This window comes from Arvicola amphibius, chromosome 9 (genome assembly GCF_903992535.2).
Source record: "Arvicola amphibius chromosome 9, mArvAmp1.2, whole genome shotgun sequence".
Lineage (NCBI taxonomy): Eukaryota > Metazoa > Chordata > Mammalia > Rodentia > Cricetidae > Arvicola > Arvicola amphibius.
This window is the reverse complement of record NC_052055.2, coordinates 47891181-47914781: the sequence shown is the minus strand read 5'-3', so window position 1 is coordinate 47914781 and position 23601 is coordinate 47891181. Positions and strand designations below refer to the sequence as shown.

Here is a 23601-nt window from a genome sequence, read left to right as displayed (position 1 = left end):
CAGAGATAGAGCCTCTCTCACATTGGGTGCCAGGCTTTTAGAGAAATAGGACTGGGGGTCCCAAAGAAAGTGACCATACAACCCAAAGTGTGTCAGTGGGGCAAAAAGCCATGTCAAATCAAGCAGGCAAGCACACCCAGCAGGAGTCCTTCCGGGATTTTATTCCTAACACAAAGGGGTCGGAGTGTGGCCTCTCACTCCTACTAATTCCAAAAGGCACAGCTGAAAAGCCAAGTACAACATTAGGCATTTCAAGAGGTGTTGCCTCTCTCTGCCCTGCCATTGTTAGTAACACGCAGTTAATCCAAACACCGGATTCGATTCTTGACCAGAGTGAACCGCAGGAGAGAGCCCACCAGGACTTCCTTCCCAAGGCTTTGCAAACAAAGGTGATCTAGCTGAAGGCCGACCCCCATTTCAAGCTGCATGGGACAAGTCTGACGCCTAGACTGAGCATCCAGTAGTCACTCTGAAGAAATGTCAGCCCTTGTCCATGCCTTGAGCAGGCTTCTGGCCCTTTCCTTTTGGTTTTGCACAGCTTCACTAAAAAGATTCAAACTGGTCTCTGTTCCTTACCATGGATAGTCTTAAGCATCAAATGATGGTAAGAAAGACATTCCAAACCCCAATGCATCCATATGATACTCCTTCCCCCACTGTCATTCCCAGAGAGCTTTAGTGGATAAGTTCTTATGTGTCTGAATTCAGGAACTAATAGATTTAGCTACAGGCCAGTAATAACCCCAAACAGGTGATGTTCTGACAGTCACAAGGAACTGGTAGACACTGGTTTGGGCTGCCAAGCAACCTTGCTATCCCTCGTGCCTCTGAGGAGCCCGGTCTTTCACACAGAGGCATCTCTGTGGGCCAGTCTCATGGTAGCATTAAAAGAACATGGCCTCCTAGTGGGAGCCTGTCCTTTCTTTTTGGTTGATACAGCTGGTAGAGCTTTTTCATCCCCCCCGCCCCCGCCCAGCTACATAAACAGAGTCATATAATGTCCACCAGCATCAATGAGTATGGAATAAGGACCATGCTTTGGCCTATGGCCCGAAATTGCCTTATTCAAGCGTTAAAATTCAACGTTAAAAAACCCAATATGAATGTGTGAGCAATTCCATTTTATTGGAGGATGGGGGAGGGAGGGGATAAATTTGATGGAGGGGGATTTGGGTGGAGTTAGGGAAGGCAGAAGTCCAGAAAGCATGTCCTCATGTATATAAATATTTTTAATACAAATATATGCTTTATTTCATTTTTCTTTTCTCAGGAATGAAGGAGGGGCTCAATGATTTGTTGGAAAGAGGCTCAGACGTGGCGTCGTGGTGGTAGTGGTAGTTCATTGGTCCATGGTACTGTGAGGAATCGTGCACAGGGTAAGTCCTCATCTTCAGGGCCTCTATGAGATTCTGTACACGCTTGGCGAAAGAAAGTGTTGTGCGGCGTCTCGTGCGTTGTGAACCAAAGGTAAAGGGCACAGGTTGGAGTGGGGTTGGGGGTGGTGATAGGGGTGGGAATGGGGATTGGGCCTGGCCTGGAGGCGGTCGGTGTGGTGGAGGCCGAGGTGGTCGTGGCCGAGGTGGTCGAGGTGGGATGTGTTGGTAATACCAAGGAGGGCGAAGAGAAGGGTGGTAGGAGACCGCCGGTGGTCGAGTAGTCGGCGGGGGAGGGGTGGCTGGCTGAATCGAGTGCAAGGCATTAGGGCCGATCTTGGAAGCAATCCAATCCAGGTAGTCCCAGGTGGCTGTGTAGACTCCAGGACGCTTAGCACGGGCACAGCCTACCCCCCAGCTCGTGATCCCCACGACCACAAAGGGGCTGTCGACGTTGTCTCTGCACATGAGAGGCCCACCACTGTCCCCCTGTCCAGAAGGACAGAGGGGTCACTTTCAGCCTGAGCCACTCTCCCTTCCCAGAAGGGTCATGGGGCTGCGGGAGAACAATGTCTGTAACCACATTATCTCCTGCTACCTTCAATACAGTTGGTAAAGTCGGAGCTACCAATATCCATTGGGATATGAAGGGCAGGGGGATGGTCCTGAGATGCCCTGCAATAACACAAGCTCACATGTACATGCATGTGGCTTTACCTGCGTCCATAAACACTGTGGCTTTGGGTACTGTGTGCTCTGGGGAAGAGGAAAACACTGTCTTCCAGGACTAGGTTTGGGCAGTGTATTCTGTGTACTAATGTTGGGATTAAAAGTGTGATCATTGGTTCTCAGTAGGGACAGATGGTAGATATCGTCCCCATACTAGTTGTGATGGTGGATGTCACTAAAGTGGGCTTTTGGGAGGAGAGGCTGGAGATCAGGGACCTAATATGAGGTTTTCTCGGAGGCTAAGCTCCCTAGAGGATCCCAGGGGTACCAGAAGGAAGTTACCTGGCAGGTGTCAATCTTGCCTTCAGGATACCCTGCACACACATTAGTTGATGTGACACGCCCATTGTACCACTGGGTTGAGTTACACAGGTCGAGGTCAATGAGATCCACACGAGCCTCCATCAGGACAGGCGATGGCCTGGGGGCTGCAGCCAGGCCACACAGAGGTCAGTGCTCAAGGCGGAGACCAAGAAAGCCCCGCCTCCTCCTCCCACTCTGAACTTCCATCCGTCCTGTGTCATGCTATGGCTAAACAAAGATCCCTCATGCTCACCTCGCGCTCAAGGGGAGGAAATGCACAGTGAAAGGGCAGGTGGGGGCTGCCTGGACAAAGAAAGGAAGGGCAGATGACGCCTAGATCAATGATGGATGAGGGACTGTGGAAGTCAGTTGTAGCCCTAATGGGCACAACTAGTCTATGCCAAGCACTATCCATGGTCCTATTACTCCCACTTTGGGTGAGGGACTGGAGCACCACCCACACGCGTCCAGCATTTGGCCAGGATTGCCCCCTCTCCACACCCATGCCTGAGACACACCTTTCATTCTCCACTGTATGGCTAGAAGTCACCCTCCCTGTTTTTTATCCTCCATTAGGGCTCCTCCACCCAGCTTCAGACGGGATCCTCCCATGTGTCTCAGATCTGCTTTGAGGAGATTTTTGGAAGAGGAGAGCTGAGTCAGGGCCTCATTCACTACCACAGACCCTACTATGGGGGTTAGGAAAGACAGTCACACTTCAGCTCATGCAACCAGCATGCATCTGACTTAGACCCCGCCTCAGAAGCAGCCCAGCTCTGTCTCTTCGTCACAAGCAGCCAGGGTCCTTAACAGCGGCCCCTCGGGACAGCACCCTCCCAAGGCAGTATGGGTTGGAATGTCATGGGCAGCACAGATATGGAGCACCCTGACGCAAGACAGGCACGCAAGACAACATGTGAATGCAGGTGGTAAGATAGGAAATGCATGGAGTCCTTAGATTCCTTAGATGCAGGACTAAACACTCAGTAGGCAGGCAGTAGGTATCTGCTCGATACATGTTTCCTGGGCTTTGGGTATTTAAGGATTTGGGGGGGGGGGTGTATTTCATTTTCTGTTTTCAATAAAACTTCCACCTTTCCTCACAGCCAAGCATCAGTGAGAAGTCTGTACAATGCACTGTTCCTGAGGTGGGAATGACTGTAAAACAACAACCCTAACCTGCTAGCCATTAAGGTAACTTTTTAGATCTGTGGCTGAGGCCAGAGTCTTGAAAGTCAGGGACCTCACTGTGAAAAGCCAGGTGTTCTGAAACAGAATGTTCTCAGTACCAGACAATATAAATAAGAGGCCTCTAAGAACTCAAAATCCCAGGGAAAAAAACAATACCTAGGTAGCTCGTCCAGCCCCAGAACAGAGGCAGAGCCAAGCATATACACACACAGGTCATGGGAGTTTGAAGCCTGGGGATTTTTTTTAAAGACTGAGGCCTTTATAGGAGATATTTGTTTGCAAGACAAAAACGAGAGACACCCCCACTGATTAAGAGGATTCTAGGACCAGAGACCAGCTACCCAAGGACCACAAGAACACAAAGCACACATATGACCAGAGGGCAGCTACAATGGGGCTGAACAACATGTGTCCTCATACTTAGGCAGAGCCACAGGCACCAGCAGATCGGAGAGCTACAGTCACGTGCCAACAAAGGCCGGTGACCTAAAGTAGCTAGGGTGAAGGTTCCCTTCCCTGAAGGACAGGACAGGGAGTAACCCTCTAAAACAGTGGTTCTCAACCGTCCTAACACTGCAACCCTTTAATACAGTCTCTCCATATTTGGGATGACCCCAACCATAAAATTATTTCATTGCTACTTCATAATTGTAATTTGGCTACTGTTGTGAATCATAATGTAAATATTCTCAGAGACAGAAGTTTGTCAGAGGGGCCATGACCCATGGGTTGAGAACCACTGTTCTAGAGAATGAGATCCCCTTAGGAAAAGAGAGTAAAAGCGAGGGGAGAAGCCGGGCGGTGGTGGCGCACGCCTTTAATCCCAGCACTCGGGAGGCAGAGGCAGGCGGATCTCTGAGTTCGAGGCCAGCCTGGTCTACAAGAGCTAGTTCCAGGACAGGCTCTAGAAACTACAGGGAAACCCTGTCTCGAAAAAAAAAAAAAAAAAAAAAAAAAAAAAGCGAGGGGAGCAGGAATTCCAAACTTTAAAAAAAAGGCTGAGTTGTACATCCCAAATGACTCAGCTGCCTCAGATTTAAAAAACCTAAGTTTTCCAAGATCAAAGAAGAAATGATAGCTCAGAAAATTTCAGTCACATTTCCACATCCCTAATGTGACAATAAAAATCTGTACAACCACTTATGAGAAGCTGAAAGCACTGCCCATGAGCATGAGAAATGTTCTATTTGGTCTTGTCCCATTGACAATGCCCTGCTGCCTGTGTTGTGACTTTAGGGTGTGACATTGTACTCCTGGTACCAGCAGTGGTCCTAGACTTTAAGGATGTGGGAGGTTGTCTGGGACTCAGACTATAACTCTGGAGTCATTAATGACTCTAGAACATTTCCTGTACCCCTGTCAGCTTGCCTACTACAGAAGACATTCCTCTACTCACCTGGTGTCAAGTGGGCCAGGTTAACATTGGTGCATGAAAAGGTCTGAGCCAGGGAAAGGGCTAGAAAGGCAGCTACACTCATCTTGAATGGCAAGCAATCTGCTGGACAATGCCAAGGGCCTTGAACTAATGACCCACCACCTACATCCTTCCCAGTCTACATAGAGAGCACCAAGTAACTTGGAAGGAAACGGTGAGTCGTGGTGCTATGACTATCCAAGGAAAAATGCCTAGGTCCCTGCTGATGGCGGTGAGCTGATGCATCCGAGACCACAGAAGTTGGAGATGCTCAGCTCCAGAGGCCAGCCCTTCCAGGCAAAAGTGAGGCAAACACCGTAACAACAAAGCCATCTCTAGAGGTCTTTTGCAAATATTGCTTCAGTTTAAGTTTCCAATGCTCAGAGTCTAGCGGGTAGACCTCCAGCTGATATACGCACACAGCTTTGCTACATTGTAAAGTATGTCAAGGGTCTAATTGTACCTGCCATTCAGCCTTCCCATAGGTAGGCTATTGCCAGTCATGCCCTCTGACAATTGGGACACCATGACCTTAGACACTGGACTCAGCTTCTCTCACGCTGAATTCTCCAGTTATGAAAGGGCCTACGGTAGGCTCTAGTCATGCTTCCACGAGGAGAACTGAAACAGCTCAGCCACACATCAATACAGGACCCCTGCCGCGAAAAGGCTGCACGGAGAATGGGCACCAGCGCCCACCAAGGAGCCCCCCCACCTATACTCACCCTTCTCTTTCATGTATCCCCACCCAGTCACGTAGCAGGTCTGGGGAATTTTGGGAGGACCAGCCTTAAAATGAGGTAGGCAGCCAGGCCCGATGAAGCTCCCACACACAATCGGAGGAGTGACCTTCAAGAGAGCAATGTCATTGCCCTCGGTCACGATGTTGTACTTTTCATGGATGATAATCTTCTGCACATATCTCTCCTGCAGAGGCTCTTTCACTGGCTTGTTTCTTCCATATTCAATTTCCTGGGCTCCAAAAACCAGTCTCCAGTCATAGACTTTTCTGTGGGCACAAAGGTAAGCCCGTCGTTCTCATTTACAGACTGGCTGGACAAAAGCCTGTGGCGAGAGTAACCCTCAGAGCCCTGTCAGGATCTGGTTACCACAGAGACCCTGGGCACAGCCCCTGGGGTGAGTCCCTTTCCACTAGAAGCACTCTGGAGACCTCCCTCTTTGAGTCCCACACGTACTTTTTGTTGTCAAAGCAGTGAGCAGCTGTAAGCACCCAGTGGGAGTTGAGCAGGCTGCCTCCACAGGCGTGGTACCTGCGGCTGTTATGGGACATGAAGATCTGTAGGCTCACCATCCAGGGCCAGGCCCCACGCTGTGCAGTCTGCCCTCCGACAATTCGGACACTTGCTTGTGGGTTCTGCCTGAACTGTAACCCACAGGGGCCACTGAGGAGAGACCAGGACACTGCTCAAACCAAGAAGAGGCATCCAGTCTTTGTACCTCACCTGGGGGGAGGCAGGGACATAGGGTTGGGAAAGATGGGGAGGAACTTTGGGGAAAGACAGGCAATCAAGTGTGGGTATGCAGGATACCCACAGTCTCCAGGAAATATCTATACGGGGCCTAAAGGTATTGAGGGATCCCTGGCTATAAAAGAAGTCAAAAGTGCTGTGGAGGCAGAGGGGTGTGATGGTTTTCAGGACCCATCTTGGATGGGAGACCCAAGCAAGCGTCACATGATTAAGGAGGTCTCAGGGCTATACCACCTGGACAAAGGAGCTGCAAGCTGATGCAATTGGCTCACAAGCACTGGGGTCACGCTAGCAACAGTGAGACTCCTGAGTGGGAAATTCTATGAGCTCTGTCACAGTTTTAGAGCTGCTTGCTCTGTGGGTCCATTAGGAGTGTCTCCAGGCAGACAGCGGTGTCAAGGCAATCATGCCTTTGAATTCATGCCCCGGGGGTTCACCTCAGCTGTCTATCCTAAAGTTTAGGACCCAATGCTTGAGAAGCAATGAAGCCAGTCACTGGAGAAGCAGTGGGGAGAGAGCTAGCAATGAGGGGTCTCTTTCTCTGGGAAACCATGGGCAGCTGAAAACCTAATGCTTCTGGGATCACGGTTCCGGAAGCAGGAAGGGTCTGAGTTGGGATTGTGGGTCACAAGAACTGTGTGAGACTATCCAGAGCCTGCTACATACAGCTCAGCTTACTACTCATCCCAGCCCTGGACAAAGGGAGCCTAGATAGGACCTGATATTCATAATATGTCCTTAACCCCACTAAGGTGCCCCCGACACTTACTCACACGTGGAGTTATCTCTGGCAACCACGGACACTGCCAAGACCAGCACAACGACAGTTGGCCACATCTCTACCATACTCCTGCCCTAACCCGGTCTTCAAGCTGTGACCTCACAAAGCTCCACGGCCTTCTGGCCAATCAGCAAGATGATATCCCACCCCCACCTCAGCAGTTAGGCCAGAAAGGCCTCCTTGATTAACTGATTCATGCTGGAGTGGCATCCCAACTTACTGCATAAACTCTCTCGGGGTGGTGAGGGCCTCACGTGCAACCCATTTGCTCTGGCCTAAGACCTTCCTTCATTCATCCTTGGTGAGTCTCCTGAAGTCTCACTGTGTGAATGTTCAGGATGGGCCCTCTGGGGGCTGGAATCACTACAGAGTCATGGACTACAGACAGCTTGGCCCTCCTATAATGAGGTGGTACAGTATGTTCACGGCTAAAAGAAGTCAGGTTCCACTGACTGACAGATCCTCGATACACGGTGGGGGTGGGAGTATATGCCATCAGGACACTTTCATTCGCCGTTCTGAATTTGCTTGACATGTGACTTCGAAGCCCAGCTTCCTGTCCATTGATGAGTTGTCACAATGTTTCCTGGAGTTCTCCAGTCTCTTCTCCTGATCCTCGTGCAGCCACGTGTGATCATCACCGAGCCTTGAGCAGCAGGAATTGTCATCACAGTTATCTGCAATATCTAGTGTCTTTTTTTTATAAGCATGGCATGAGCATCATACTCTGATGTTCCATCTTCCCTCCAACGATATCCGAAGGCCTCGTCTCCCCTGAGTTTAAGTCCCCACCAGCCCACCATAAGATGGACCGGTTACATCTCCTCTAAGATGCCGCCTCTCCTACCCACCAAGACGTTTTCATCTCCCCACCCCCGTACGCTGAGTTCTTGGAATATGGGATGATCTTGATTTCCCCACGTGTCATCTCTAACTAAGTGTCATAGTCTCTTATGTGACTTTTAGGAGGTCACGTCTCCGTAAGGTGGCCAACAAGGTCTTCAATATCTTACCCGAGCATCAGAAAGCTCTGACTTCTCCCCCTGTGAAAGCAACTCCCCTTTTTCCACATCAGGGCCCGAGGTCTCATTTCTTCCGTCTGAGCGGTACCTTGTCGCACGCTCTCTACCAGAATCAGGAAATCTTACATCCTCTACCTGAATATTGAAAGACTGTACCTTAAGTATGCTCAACTTCCATGATGCAGTTTTGGAAGTACTCATGTTCCCTACCGAGAAGTCTCCTCTCCCTGCTTGAGTCCAGCCGCATCTCCTACAAATGTTATATTGCTTTTCCCTCCTCTCCAAGAATATCTGTCTTCTCTCCTCCATCCAAAGTTCTCACCTCAGCTTCATGTCTGTCTGAAGATCTCATCCTCACGGCCTAAGGTCACAAAATTCCGTCTTCTACTTGACTACCAGGAGACCTTACTTACCCTATCTGAGTATCATAGGGCATCGGGACATCCAGTCTCTATCTGACAATTAGGATTCATCTGTTTGGGCATGCATCTGGATCAGCGGTTCTCAACCTGTGGGTCGTGACCTCTTAGGGTCTCATATCAGATATCCTGCATACCAGATATTTACATTATGATTCATAACAGTAGCAAAATCACAGTTATGAAGTAGCCACGAGATAATTTTGTGGTTGAGGGCCACCACGACATGAGGACTGCACACAGCCTGGAGAAGGTTGAGAACCACTGAGCTGGAGGTTTTGCCTGCTCTCTGTAAGTGACCAGAGGGTCTCATCAGGTCTCGGGTTAGAAACACATCTCCTCTACCGGAGTGCTACAGTCTTCTCTTTCCTACCTCAGCATCAAGCATTCTCTTCTCCTTTGCTAATCGTCCTCTGATTTCTATGCCCTTCCCCTCTAGAGCTGTTCTGGAGTCTCAACTTGTAGCTTTAACACTTTTTAAAAATTATTATTTTTGTTTAAAATTTTTATTTTATTTTTTCTTATGTGTATCTGTCTATGTGACTATATGCTGGGGGGTGGGGAGTTACCCTGAGGCCGAAGAGGGCACTGAATCCACTAGAGCTGGAGTTACAGGCAGTTATGAACTGTTATGAACTGCCCAATACTGGAACTGGCTATCAAACTCTGGTCCTCTGGAAGAGCAGCAAGAACACATTCCTCACCGAACCATCTCTCCATCCTAGCTCTGAGGCTTACGAGCCACTAGTTGTGTGTCCCAGTGCCTTTTCTCCCTCCAGGTCAGATGTGCCAGGCCAGGCCAGCTCACCTTTCTTTACCAGAAATTGATAAGACCTCATTTCCACTATCTGAGTGGCAGGAAGATTTAACTCTCTTATCTCTGTATTGAAAACGTATTCTCCCTTTATATTCTAACAACAGGTTTTGTTTCCCCTAAATAAAGATGAGATCTCAGCTTCCAAAGCCAGTCAGTGGGGCATGACCTCAGGGCCTGAGAACCTCCTCCCTAATGCAAACATGGGCTCTCCCCTTAAAGCTCCGCCCGAGTTCTAACCTCTAAACTGCAATAAGAACAATGTGACCTATGGGAAAGGACCTCAGCTCTAACATCTACCCTTGAAGCACAGGAATGAATACTCTAGTTTCTCAATGGGAGTAAGACACACCTGATCCCACACAGCAGCTTATGGGACAGGGAAGGAAGGCATCAGAAATATATACTGAATAGAGCAAGACAGCAGCCGTGAAGAATGAACATAACCTCTGGCTGTGATTAACATTCCTCCTAAGATTCCTCATTAATCTGTAGGAATGCTGAATGTTAATTTTCAAATTTACATCATTAATGAAAAATTTAAGCCATTACTCAGTCTTCAAACAGTAAATATCTCAAATTCTTTTACATGACTGCAATTCTGTAATTCTCACGTAATTTACATGACTCTCAAATTCTTTTTACATGACTTCTACTTGTTAAGAACTAAATCTGGCCATGTGGTGGAGCACACCTTTTAATCCCAGCACTCAGGAGGCAGAAACGGGTGGATCTATGTGAGTCCAGTTCTGGTCTACAGAGCAAGTTCCAGGACAGGGTCTAAAGCTACAGAGAAATCCTCTCTCTCTCTCTCTCTCTCTCTCTCTCTCTCTCTCTCACACACACACACACACACACACACACCTAAATTCTGTTGTAAAAACAAAAGTTGTGTCTTAAATATCCATATGCTAGCAGAACCTCATGATGAAGGCTCATAGTCCCAGTTACTCAGGAGGCTGTAGCAAAGGGAGTATCATAGGTTCCAATCCTGCTTGGGCTACAGAATGAGTTCAAGGCCAGAAGGGGAGCAGGGTACAGGGGTACAACTACTGGAGGACCATGAGATTTTTATCTCTGTATGTCAAAAATTGGCCCCTCCTCTATCTGAATGTAAAGGAATACTTAAGTCAACTTCAGGGTTCTCAGGAGCTTCTGACCATCACTGGGAGCTTTGATCTAAATACAAAAAAAAATGTCTCTCCTCTGTGTCAGGAGGTTCCTCTCCTGCATTAGAGTGCAAGGGCCCTTCGTCAACCTTGATGTTAGATAGTAAGTCTCACCCTCCCCACAGGAAGGTTAGATTGTCCTTTTCCACCAGTTGAGAATTAATAGGTTTCAGCTTAGCAACTGAGTGTTAGAAGACCTTACTGTAAATAAATGGGTGCCAGATTTTAACCTGATAAGAAAGGGGGTCTTTTGGGGTACCAGCCCCTCAGACCTCTTTATTCAGCATTCCTACAGATTAATGAGGAATCTTAGGAGGAATGTTAATCACAGCCAGAGGTTATGTTCATTCTTCACGGCTGCTGTCTTGCTCTATTCAGTATATATTTCTGATGCCTTCCTTCCCTGTCCCATAAGCTGCTGAGTAATGCTTACTCCCATTGAGAAAGTAGAGTACTCTCTACTTCAAAGTAGAGGTCTTTCAAAAGTGCAGCTAAGACGCAATGGTCAGCGAAGAAAAAATAACGAAGGGGATCTGAGGGGAAAACGAGTCAACTCACAGGTGATTTCTCCTCAGCATGTCTCTTCATTGTCCTCTCTTCTTCTGTCCTGTCTATAATTTCTTAGCTCTAATTCTCTCTCCCAATTCTAATTCCAATTCCAATTCTCTGCTACCTCCTCCTCTCTTCCTTCTCCTCCTCCTCCTCATTTTCCTTTTTCTGCTCATTTCTGGGGTGCTTCTGCTCCAGCCTCTGTGTACTCTGTTCTTATCCAGCTATACAAACCCACAAAATCTCGCAGGCATTCACCTGAAGGTCACATACCATGTCTTGAGCAGATGATAAGAGACAGAGTCATTCCAACAACTCACAGTGCAATAGACCCAGACGGGGAGAAAAGAGCACTTTCTTCCAGTTGGCCCCGAACTCACGGGCTGCAAGCCGCAGCTGGGAAAGGAGAAGTCTTTTGTCACCTCATCTATAGAGGGAGCCTTGTAGAACTAAGCCAGTAAGAGAAATAAGGGAAACGGTGTGTTATATTCCATACTGTTGAGAGTACTTAACATCTTCAACATTTTGTGGTTACCAGTCATAAAAGCCAGGCTTTCTTGAACTGGAGACTTGTTTGTTTACATACGTGTCCTCAGAGTGCAGAAGCAGCTGGAGATGCAGGGGCGAGGAGCAGAGGAGCCCACTCAGCACTTGGTAAGGCGCAGTGACATTAAAAGCATCGTAAATCTTAAGATATTTTTCTGTCCAGTATGTAACCCTACCATAGAAAGAGAAGTTTGTAACTCTATTTTGGGGTTATGACGTTGGTTTATATTTTGTCGCTAGCCCTGGACAATCATGGAATCTTAATCCCGTGGTGTCTGAGCAAAGGCCATAAAACTGAGGTTAGAAATCCTTGCAAAGAGTTCATTATTGTCCCTGGTACTGCAATTAGGTTACTTTGCATTATTTACCTTGGTTCAACAAATCATACAGTTGGTCACATGTCCTAGTAAATAAGAGTGTATTCCTTTGGTAATAGCACATCTTAAAATACAATTAGCAAGGCACCTGGTTGTGGGAAACAGGTATTTTGACTCTGTGACTGTTTTCACACATAGCTAGGGGATGTTATCAATACATCCCAAATGCATAGGGGTAACTGTGCCCAATAAATGATCAAATAGTGCTGAACTGTGAAAGACAAATCCCAAATTTGTAACAGATGGGAATAAGCTACAGGAGAAATCTCTACAGCAAGAAACAGCCAGTTCATTCATAAGGCAATAACTCCAATACGCCTTGCATTGTGGTTTAATCCTCCAAGAGAAGCCTTGATTCTGATGGGCTGACCTCATGAAAAGATGGCTATATAATTACTGTGGCTCGTAGCAGATAAGCAACCCCCAATGGCTTGGGAAATGGCCAAGAAATGGGGAGCAGCGAGATGGATCAGCACAGAAAGGTACCCACCACCAAGGTTGATTATCTGAGTTCAATCCCAGTGCCGGCCAGCATGATAGCAGGAGAGACCCGACTCCCACACGTTGTCTTCTGATCGGCACATGTGCAACAAGCACACAGGCTCACACGCATACACACAAAATAAATTAAAATGCAATTACATGTTTTAAAAAACAAAAATGGCGCTGGGCAGTGGTGATGTGTACCTTTAATTCCAGCACTTGGGAGACAGACCAAGGCAAGCAGATATCTGAGATCGAGACCAGCCTGGTCTACAGAGTGAGTTCCAGGACAGACAAGGCTACACAGAAAAACTGTCTCAAAAACCAAGCGTGTGTGTTTCTGTGTGTCTATGTGTCTAACACAGACACACACACGAGAAGTACGTAAGGACCGAGTCTGGATATCATTCTACATCGTGTCTACATCATAGATGATTACAAGTCACTGCAGAATGAGCCCACTCCAATTCTGGAACAGGCTAGAAGCCTGGTACCTGCCCTGGGTTACAAAGACAAGTGAGGAGCTCTGCCCACCCAGGTTTGAGTTTGTCATAAAGCTTCAAGGAAGCACAGGCGTTTGAAGGGAGTATGATTTTAGGACGCCAGACCTTCATCTGCTCCTTGATGCCACCTGAGACACTTTCTTTCCCTGGGTAAAGAGGCCTCCCCCGCCACCCAGGATTCCTTCTACTTCCCAGTTTTCCTAACCAGCTCCTTCCTAGCCCCACCCTTGACTCAGAACAACTTCAGATAACTTCAGAATCTGTCATCTGTGTTCATGATGCTGAAGCCACTAACCCACTTGCCTGTCCGAAGCTCCTTCCTTCAAGCATGTTCCATCTCTTGATGTCTTAGCTCTCTCTCCAATTTCGTGCTGAGTCGGAATCTGTCTGCCTGTTCACTTGACTATGCTTGTGGCTAGGCACCTGTCCCAATGGCCCGAAGTGTGGGTTCCCCGCTATGTGACTGGCTAGTGACAGCTGGCTGCTCACACTGCCTGTCAATGTGCTCTTAAAGGTCAAGTCTGTGTCCAGCACATGGCTCAGAGTAACAGGAAAAGGCAAACATCACCCTAGAGAAGCTAGCTCTGGCCTCCAAGGGAGCAGAGGTGACCGAGGTGAAAGGCACCAATTTCCTCTAACATGAGACAACACTGGGAACCGGGAGGCTCAACCTGGGACTCCAGAAACAGGAGAAGCAGGAGAGTTTCCAGGAAGAAGGGATATAGAGCAGAGCCATGAAGGGTGGTAAAGAGTGGGCAACCTAGGCAGGACGTGGGTCTGTGACAGGCAGGAGAAAGTGCAGGAAAGGCTAGAAGGGCTTCATTTGCCATCTGGGGTGACAGGGACAGAAGGTAGGAATAAAGATGGAAAACTATCGCATCAACTCAGGGGCAAGCGAGGCTGACACACAGCAGCCGAGGACCACAACGGGGAGGGACGTGGGGTTTGAAATTTAGAGCAGATTTTATAAACAACGGGACACGGGGGCAGGTTTCATATCTTAGGTTAGAGAGTGGGGTTGGCATTGTTCAGTGGTAAAGTACTGACCTGGGTTCCATCCCCAACACCAGAAGAAAAATAAGTGGCAGGGATCTCAGAGGACCATCAGTCTAGAAGTTGTCAACCAGGGCTGGAGAGATGGCTCAGCTGTTAACAGCACTTGCTGCTCTTGCAGAGGATTGGGGTTTGGTTCTCAGCACCCACACTGGGGAGCTCACACCCGCCTAAATGCCAGCTAGCTTTTAAATGCCAATGGCACCCTCACACATGTGGCATAGGCTTATACAGGCATGGACAGACATAAAGACACATATTTTTTTAAAGTGCTACCTAGTGAGGTATGTTCAACAGTCTGTAGAAAGCCTCAGCCAGGGTCTAGCAATCTAGAATAGGTTGGTCCAACAGGAAGCCTACAAAGGATTGCTCCGAAGACATCGCTGAGTCGAGAGTACACTGAGTCGAGGCTGTGGGCTTGTGTTACTTGTCTGAAGAGCAGGCGCTACTCCCTAACCCTAAGCAAGCAACCGAGACAGGGTTTCATTTCTTATAAATTTATTACATAATATTATAATAATTATTATTAATAATAATAATATAAGAAACATAGATCTCTGTGGGGTGTATCACAACGTCAGGGTCAGGAGGCCTCAGGACTGGAGCAGGGGGTGAAAGCCCCCAGATGGAACTCCATACAAAAGGAGGGGTGAAGCAGAACTGACCCTGTAAAGTTAAAAACCCAAATTGAACAGAACCAAAAACCCACAGGTAAATGTGAGACTGTGTATGTGGCAGTCTGTTACAGTGACCGCTGCTGTGTGTGACCTGGTCTGTTGGTGAGGGGGTTAGTGGGTGTGACTCTGTCTAGGGAATGGGGCCGGTGGGCCAGCACAGACCGGCGTGCCAAGCCCCTGGGCCATGAAAACATCTGTTTTCTGTCTTTTTTATTTTTATTAAAAAAAGCTAGAAATAGAAACAGAAACTTGTGAGTGACGTGGATGGAGCTTAGTCCAGACTCCAAACCCTATGTTTAAAAACGCCCCAGGGCCCCCACCCCACAGGTCATTGCTGAGTGTGGGGAGTCACAGTAAGGGGGCCAGGGCACCCTCAGGAGTCTTTGCCTCTCTCCAAGGGCTGTTGTGGCCTGATTTTTTTTAGTGGTCCCCACAATCCCTTTAGAAGCCCAAAGGGGATACTGCCTGCAGGGGGCCCTTGAGGCCTCCAGAAGTTGAAAGGATTCACCAAGAAATCCTGCTTAAGCTGGGTGAGACTCACAGGCTGAGAAAATAGCACGACTCTCGGAGAGCAGCCTTTCTTTGGAGAAGACAGGGTACTTTCACAGGCACACACCCATGCAGGCACCCTGCACAAGCTTCCGCAACCTCCCACCCATCCAACAGCCCCTGGGGACCACTCCACAATCAGGCACATACAGGGCACCCATGCGCTCAGCCACACCCACTTTTCACAAGCACACAGGCGTGCACACACATATGTGGCACACACACAGGGCAGGAATGGGGAGTCTTTGGGGGTGCGAGGCAGGGAGGCTTCTCTGCTGTAGTTGCCCAAGAAGTGGGAAGTTTAGACCCCTCCTTTGGGAGAGACCCTGTGAAGATGATGGCTGGGGTGGGGTTACCGGGGCCCAGCCCCAGGGCAATAATCTCCCAGGCCACCTGGCCCTGCTAGTGCCCAGCAGGCAATGCCTGCCACCCGTCCCCCTGAGCAGCACCTAAAGGGTGGGTGGGGCATACTATAGCTCAGCGAGGGAAGGGGGCTGAGCCGGGGTCCCCAGGGTGGGCTGCCAGGACCCTGGCTAACCCCAGGCCAGCTGGAGTGTCCCCTGCCCTGTATGGGGTGGCAGTGAGGGGCCGGAGATGGAAGACTGGGCAGCTGTGGCGGGACCAGCAAGAGGACTAGAGGGGAAGAGGGTGGGAACTGTTACGGACAGAGATATTTGTTACTTTTCTCGTTCCAAATATAGAGTGGATTAAAATATGTAAAACAGGGGGCTCCTTGGCCCCCATCGAGAACCCCAATGTCTCCCCCCTCCCCCCGAGTCACCAAGGCGTGTCCTGACCTCGCATGCTGGACTAGGTTCCCCCTCTGGGAGAATGGCCACCAGGAGCTGTGAAGGAGGTGGTCAGGCCAGAGCACCCTGCCCTAACCCCCTTCCACCCAGCCCCCCTGGTCCGCGCCCTTACTGTGTGCTGGGTGGGGTTCAGCGGCAGGGGAGGGCACTAAGCAATGTACAGGGCAAGTCTCCAAGCAACAGCAAACAGGACGATTCATGCAACATTCCTGGCCCGGGCGCCGTGGTAGGGGGCGAGCCGAGCCTGCGGCCTGGAGTAGGGGTAGGGGCCCTGCCGGCAGGGCGCAGCAGGAACGGGAGAGGAAGTGGGGCGTCAGCTGCCATCCAGCTGCCTGAGCGCACGCTCGATGTTCATGCGGTGGCCAACGCGTGTGACGCCCAGCTCCACGAAGTCGTCCTTGGTGAGCGCAGGCAGGTGTGCGCCTTCGATCTCATGGTCCTCGAAGCGGTCTCGGTGCTCGCCCAAGTGGATGCTCTCCAACCAGTCGCCCACATCGAACTTGCTCCAGAGCTGCAGGGGCTTCTGCTGGAATGGCCTACGGGGGCCAGCACTGGGGCCAGAGCCGGGAGAAGGCGAGGGCAGCGGAGATGGCGAGGGGGAGCGGCTGCGCGCACTCACACTTCGCACCACGAAGCGCACTTCCTTGGGTTCGTGCGGGATGGAGAGGCTGGACGACTTGAGGATGGTGGGAGGCGTGAGGCCGAAGGGCCGCCCCGCGCCTCCCACACCCGCCCCCAGCCCCTCCACCCGCTCCAGCGATGCGGGCTTCACTGGGCTTGGGGCTCGTCTCGCCACGGGGTACCGGCCGCTGGGCCGCACCGAGTAGGAGGCCCCTCCGCCCGGGCCCCCGGGGCTGCGCTGCGCTGAGATGGTGCTCAGCTCACCGAGGCTGCTGAAGAGCCTGCGGAGGGAGAGTGGGTGAGGGCCAGGTGAGGGGCGGAAAGTAAAGTCGGGGTGGACAGAGGGGAGCAGAGCCAGGAGGACTAGGGCTGGAGGAATATCCTGTGGTCACTCTTTTTTTAAAAACCAAAACCAAAAACATCTTGGCCTATGCCTTGCCTTACTCTGGGGGATTCTCAGACTGACTGGAATCTTCAGGAGTAAGACTAGTCCCCCACAGAGCTCTCCATGGAGGCCCCAATGGCATTCCACCAAAGAATTGTTTCTCATTGACAAGAGCCGCTTGCCCCTCCCTGCCAGCCTCTAACAGTCTGCAGTCATGGCTTCTGTCCACAGATGCTCTGGACTGTAAGATTAGAACAGTATCTTGACCGCTCCCCACATACAACTCAGTTCTCAAGCTCGAACAGACCCAGAAAACCCTGGGCCAGTTTTAGGGACAGCTGAGTCATGGTAAAGGCTGGCAGTGGCACAAGACCAAACAGGTCCACGAACACTGGAGACAAACACCAGGCAGGGCTCACACCCACAAGAGGTTGAGGCAATAGCACACGGTAACTGGAAGACAGTCTCCCTGCACAGAAGAGCACACCACAGCAGCAATGGTGACTAGATGTGCTGCAGTCATGCAGCAGTAATGGTAGAAATGCAGTAGCACACGGGCAGACACACAAGGCAAATGGTACCTCCGTTCCCAGCCTCACCTGGCAGGATCCTGGACTTCCAGCCCTGCCCCAGCCTGCCCATGGCCCCTCATTCCCATCTCTACCCCTTCCTATGGCCAATGACAGTCCCGGTCGCTGTCAGTAGCACCAAAGCCCCACACAGCCATGCAGAGCAGCCAGGGGCAGCCAGGCACAGCATGTGAACTGCGAGAGGCATGGGATGGGCATGCTCACTTACACAGCCGGCACTCGGGACCACCGCGCAGCTAGACAGAGCAGCCACATGCAGATGGGCAGGAAAGAGCAATGAGAGAGAGTGTTAGCAGGCCAGGCCCACAACGCCTTCGGTCACAACCACACAACGGGCAGCCAGGTTCAGGGACCCCTGTGGGACACTCTATGGAGGCTGGAACTCAGAAGGTAAGGCCCATCGACTTCAGAGGTACTGGAGAAAATACTTAGGAGAGCTAGGCCAGGTGTCCGATTTGCCTGCCGCCTCCTCTCTCTGGCGCTCTCTGCTGTGCAGTGCAGACTGTTAAGCATGGCTTAGCAGTGTCTTGCAGTCTGATAAGTCTCTCCACTGTCTGACCAACCTCTCTCCAGCTGCCATCTCATCCCCAGTCCCCACAATGCCTTCTCTCTTAAGCTGGCCTAAGTTCCTGCCCACTCTGCACAGTATCCACAGTGCCTATTCCACACCAGCCGGAGTCCCCTCAACATCTCTCTCTCCTTGCTATAGTTCAGCTATGTAATATTCCCCTAAAATGCCTGTGTTCTGAAGGTGTAGTGGTGTATCCAATCACTGAGAGGTAACTGGATCATGAGGGCTTTGTCCTAATCAATGAATTAATATACTGATGGGGGCTGGCTATGGCAGCACACACCTTTAATCCCAGCACTCAGGAGGCAAAGGCAGGCAGATCTCTGTGAGTCTGAGGCAAGCCTGATCCACATAGCAAGCCCTGGGCCAGCCAAGGCTACATGTTGAGACTCTGCTCCCCTCCCCCCAAAAAACATCAATGGTGATCACAACAATACATTGATGAATTCATAATCTGATGGTCTTATTCCTTCCCCTTCCAGGTCCTTCTCTCTTCCTGGCTGCCGTGAAATGACTCACTACCCCAAACCCCTCCCCCATTATAATGCTCTCCCTAGCAATGGGGCCAAGAAACCAAGGACTGAAATCTCTGAAACTATAAACCAAAATACATCTTCCCTCTTCAAGTTGTTCCTGTAAGGCAAAATCTGTCACAGAGAAGAGAAAGCTAACACGTTCCGTTAAAGCAACTTTCAATTTATCCCTCGCACGGATTACTCCTTCCCTGGAGACCTCCTTTCCATCCCTTTTAATGGCTCTCTCCTCAGCCTGTCCATATTGCTTCCTCCCAACTGCTCAGACCCCTGGTAGAGCCCCTTAAAGAAGCCAGACAGTGGCCCAAACACAAATATTCCAAGAACATCCAAGGTATACACACAGGAACAGGCAAAGCCCCCCCCCCAGAAGAAACTTTCAGGCCTACGGAACCTGGCCTCATGGAGCCATCTTGGCTTTGGGGGCAAAGTGGGGTGGCAGCAGAGGTGAGGTGTGCTAGAAGCATAGTTGTGAGGTCAGATTGTAGTCACATACAGAGTAAAACAAAGCCAGGAATGTCACCTCGCCTGTTTCTCCCCCTGAATTCATGCTGACCCTCACGGGGGCATGTGTGTCACGGAACAGACATCTACATAAGACCTACTCCAAGGGTTAGGTTTCAGCAGCTACACTGGAGGCTACAAAACAGCCAAAAGGCAGTGCAGTGGGAGCTTTAAGCAGAGCTCAGAAGAGAGTCTGGGTCCAAAAGGTCTAAGCTGGGCCAAGCAGCTATACCTGTCTGGATAGCGTCAAAGCCTTCCTTGCTGGCAGGGGTGACTGGAGGCCTGGGCTGAGGGCAAACTGGCTTCAGAGGCACCCAGGGTCCGGAAACATGAGTCTGTAGCCAGTGGACTGGGAGTAGAGAGAGGGCTGGTCATAAACCTCAACAACCTCCACCAGTGCTGGAGATGTTGGGGGGCCTAGAAGAGAAGCCCAAGGAAGGGTGTGTATGCAAGGAGTAGCCCAAGTATTAGTGTCTGTTCCCTGCCCAGCTCTTGGGGAAGAGCTCTACCTACATTGTCCCCAGGGCAGAAACCCCAGTTTGTGCAAATCTGATTTCAACATGTTTGCACACACCTCTGCACACCTACCTCTGGCGATTGCCACTAACAGGGGACTGACTGACCGCTACATCGTCAGACCATGTCCACCACAAGGTCACCTCACAGCACCTGTTCCTGGCTGATGCTGTCTCTAAGACCTTACCCCCCGTGAACTCCCTGTCAGTGAGATCTGACCTCTGCCCCTGGCCATCACCAAGGCTGTAGAGGCAGGGTCCCCTGGCTGAACGGCCGGCTTATCTGCTTCCTTGGAGGAAGCCTTTCTTCAGCGGCTTCCTTCCCGGATGAATTTTCTAGCCCACACTCTTTCATAAGCTGTACTTTCTGAGGCCATATCATCTACCCCCATTCTCTGCTATGACTAATAAGCCCAGGAATGCCATATGTGAGCACCCATCGGTTTCTTCTGAGCTCAAGGTTTCTACTGGGATCTCTTAACCCCTCTTAACATACAGGATATCCAACCCTGCCTCGGTGAACAGCACCCATATGAGAGGCCTGGGGCTCCTCTATCTTTTTATCCTTGGCAAATGTCACCCATTCCTCACATTAATCCAGGTCCTTTCTCATCACAGGAGCCCAGGCCCCTCATAGTTTCAGGTCCTTATACCATCCACCCTCCCTTCCTTTCACCTTTTCCTTCCCTTCTCTTTCTCCTCCCCCCTCCCTTTCTCTCCGCTAGGGATAAAAGACAGGCCTCATGCATGCCAGGTAAGCCTTCCACCGCTCAGCGACATCCCAGCCTTTCAATTCCTTCTTTGCAGTTTCCTTGACTCCTGGATCCAGGCACAAACTCAGGAATAGAATACACCCTGACAAAAAGATGTCACCCTACAAGCACACCACAACATCTTCCTCTGGAGACCGCCTTACCTCTGTCAGCCCACTGATACCAACAGGCAAGGAAAGATTCCTACTCAGGCCTACTTGCCTTTGCACTCAGGTGGGTCAGGTCTAGGCCTGTGGCTTTTGGCAATTTGGAGGCCCCATCCCATTACAGGACAACTCTTAGCAGGAACACAGATCAAGTAGGATCTAAGATTCTCCATAAGTCCTCTCTGCCACCTTGGCCTTATTCCTCACCGCCTGGCCTGTGTAATACTGACCTGCCCAGGGTCCTTCTGTCTTCTCTTCTGATTTCTTTCTGTACCCTAGCAGAGTTTGGACTTTTGAGAATGCATGTGCATTTGATCTGCAGAGACACATATGCATCCCATCCCCAGCATCCAACTGGTCTCAAGAACCTTCATGTATGATCGTGCCAGCACACAGGCTCTGTCCATATCCTTAACATGCAAGCAGGACCTATATCAAACAGACAGGGCAGGGCTTTGCAGAGCCACTGGACTGGAAAACAGGTCTCCTGTGAGACCTCATAAGTGACCTCAACAGGTCGAATGAACAGGGCACACTTTGACCACCCACATGCAGGCATGTGGGGGTGGGGGGAGGCACTCAGAAGCACTGCCGCAAATATTTCCAAAGCTATTTCACCATGGTTTCTTTAAACACAAGTGAGGATCTGCCAGGTATAAAACTGAGTCAGCTGGCAGGACTGCACACACCTGTGATTCCAGCACTTGGGAGGCAAAAAGCGGGAGGATCTTAGGCTTAAGGCCAAGGCTACACAGTGAGTTCAACACTACCCTAAAGTTATATAGAAAGGCTCTATCTCAAGTGGCTGAGATGGCTTGGTAGGTGATGGCTCCTACAGCCATGCCTGATGGCCTGAGTTCAATCCCTGGTACCCACAAAATACAAAAACAATACTATTCTGTTATTCTGTGACTTCCACATGTATACCATAAAATGTGTACACATGCACGCATGTGTGCACACACACACACACACACACATAATAAATAAAGGTAGGAAAGAAAAGAAAAGAAACGAGAAGAAAAGAAGAAAGGTCCCATATCTCAATAAAACGGGAGCGTAGCCCAACGGCTGACCATTTGCCTAGTATGCACAAGGCCCTGCGTTCAATCCTCAGCATCAAACCCTCCCCAGAAAGCCAAGGCAAAACAGCACTGCTGTAGGTTTCAAACCACATGGAAGACTCAAGCCCAAACACGAGACCCAGAAGAAAATGGAATATGGAGACAGGCGCAGATCTCAAGACAGACAGGTGGGGCTCCATAACCAGCTGCGGGCCCCAAAGTTGGGTTTTAAACAATGAACAAATAACACACGGCCTAAGTCAGGCCTTTTCAGACATGAGAATCTGCCCAGCGGGGGCTAGAGCTTCAACCTGAAGTGAAAGTACAGGTGGGAACATGGACCTCACAGTTGCACCAAGAACAACATACCCTCCAGCCTCAACCCCAGCATCAACAATGGGCCCAGTGTAAATGAGCTGATCTACAAGTTAATGTGCTTTCTTCAGAAAGTTCAGATTGTTGAGCACCTATGGCTAGACTTTATCACTGCCTGGACTAAGACATCTGTAGAGAAGGTAGACAAAAAAAGGGTCATTCCCAACTTGGTGGAATCCATCAAGAGACAGATGAGCCTGGTAGGTAAAACCAAAGGACCATACACACACCAAAGATGTGGCACAAGGATGTGACCTCTGCCAGGACAGATCCTGAGAAGGACACAGTCACACCCAGACATCAGAACGTCACACACCTTATTAGACACTTCTCTAAGAGAAAGGCTCATTGGTGATTTTGATCCCAAAGTCAGACATGAATACTGGATTCCAGCCCCCACTGGCTACCAGGCCAGTGCTGAGCTACAGCCTCAACAGACATCAAAGCCAGAGTGTCCACAAAGACAGACAAAAGACCAGGTCTGAAATAAGCTGGATGTACACAAAGTCACAAGTGCCCCATGTCTGTAGTCAGAAACGAAAGCCCTATGGCAGACAGCTGGACACACTCCAGGTGACTGGTGTTTCACCCAGGTATGACAATGTGATTGTCCATACTGAAGAGACAGAGGTAGGAGGATCAAAGGCAGCTCAGACAGCATAGCAAGACCCTGTTTCCAAAACCAAAACCAAAAATAAAGAGCCCAAAAGGTAGAAGAAAAGTGAGTGGGAACAGAACGAAATACAGAGGCAAATGGAGGAACACAGGGTACAAGGTAGCTTAGTGACGCTAAGCTGAGTGAGTGCTCAGTATAATTTATTACTTATATGGCTAAGAAATGCCATGAGTAACTGCGACACAGCAAAAGTCTATGGCTGCAATCTAAAATTACGGAGTACAAACTCAATGTGTTACAGAAGGTGCTACTAGGAACCTAAGAGATCTTTGCCTGTGCGCCCACGATATGGCGTTTGCATTAAGCTTCCTCTTATTGATTTAATATATGTTTATTGAGGCCCTGCAATGGGCTAAGCAATAAGCTATGCACAACTTTCACCAAGAAAAGCAGCAGGAAGAAACAGAAGGGCTAGTGATGGGTGGAAAGACAATGCAGGAAAAGGGTCCGGTGAAGGCTGTATCAGGACAACCCCTATCTTTGAGGATCCAGTCTTGGAGGCAAACCTGAGAGCCCAGCCACTCATCCTGACTGGACCATATCTACCGCACCTACTCTAAGGGTGCCTTCATCACTGAACTACTGAGAAGGGCTTTC

The 23601-nt window shown here is 49.9% G+C and overlaps 2 protein-coding genes across 5 annotated transcripts in view; both read right to left on the bottom strand.

Moving 5' to 3' along the window:
- Positions 1 to 1266: 1266 nt before the first annotated feature.
- On the bottom strand, positions 1267 to 7346 carry Acr (acrosin). Its single transcript, XM_038343189.1, is given in 6 exon segments — positions 1267 to 1289; positions 1292 to 1862; positions 2385 to 2530; positions 5736 to 6019; positions 6207 to 6413; positions 7270 to 7346. Coding segments are annotated over 6 exon segments (1308 nt in total).
- A 7351-nt stretch (positions 7347 to 14697) lies between these two features.
- Shank3 (SH3 and multiple ankyrin repeat domains 3) overlaps positions 14698 to 23601 on the bottom strand; it is a 58755-nt gene continuing 49851 nt past the window's right edge. For 2 of the 4 annotated variants that reach the window (XM_038341740.1, XM_042055654.1), the window contains one exon: positions 14698 to 17153. In XM_038341740.1, coding sequence (XP_038197668.1) covers positions 16565 to 17153 — 589 coding nt within the window. In that variant the 3' untranslated portion in view covers positions 14698 to 16564. Of the gene's footprint in view, positions 19805 to 23601 lie in introns of all 4 variants that reach the window. The other 2 variants (XM_038341742.1, XM_038341741.2) reach the window with 2 other exon arrangements.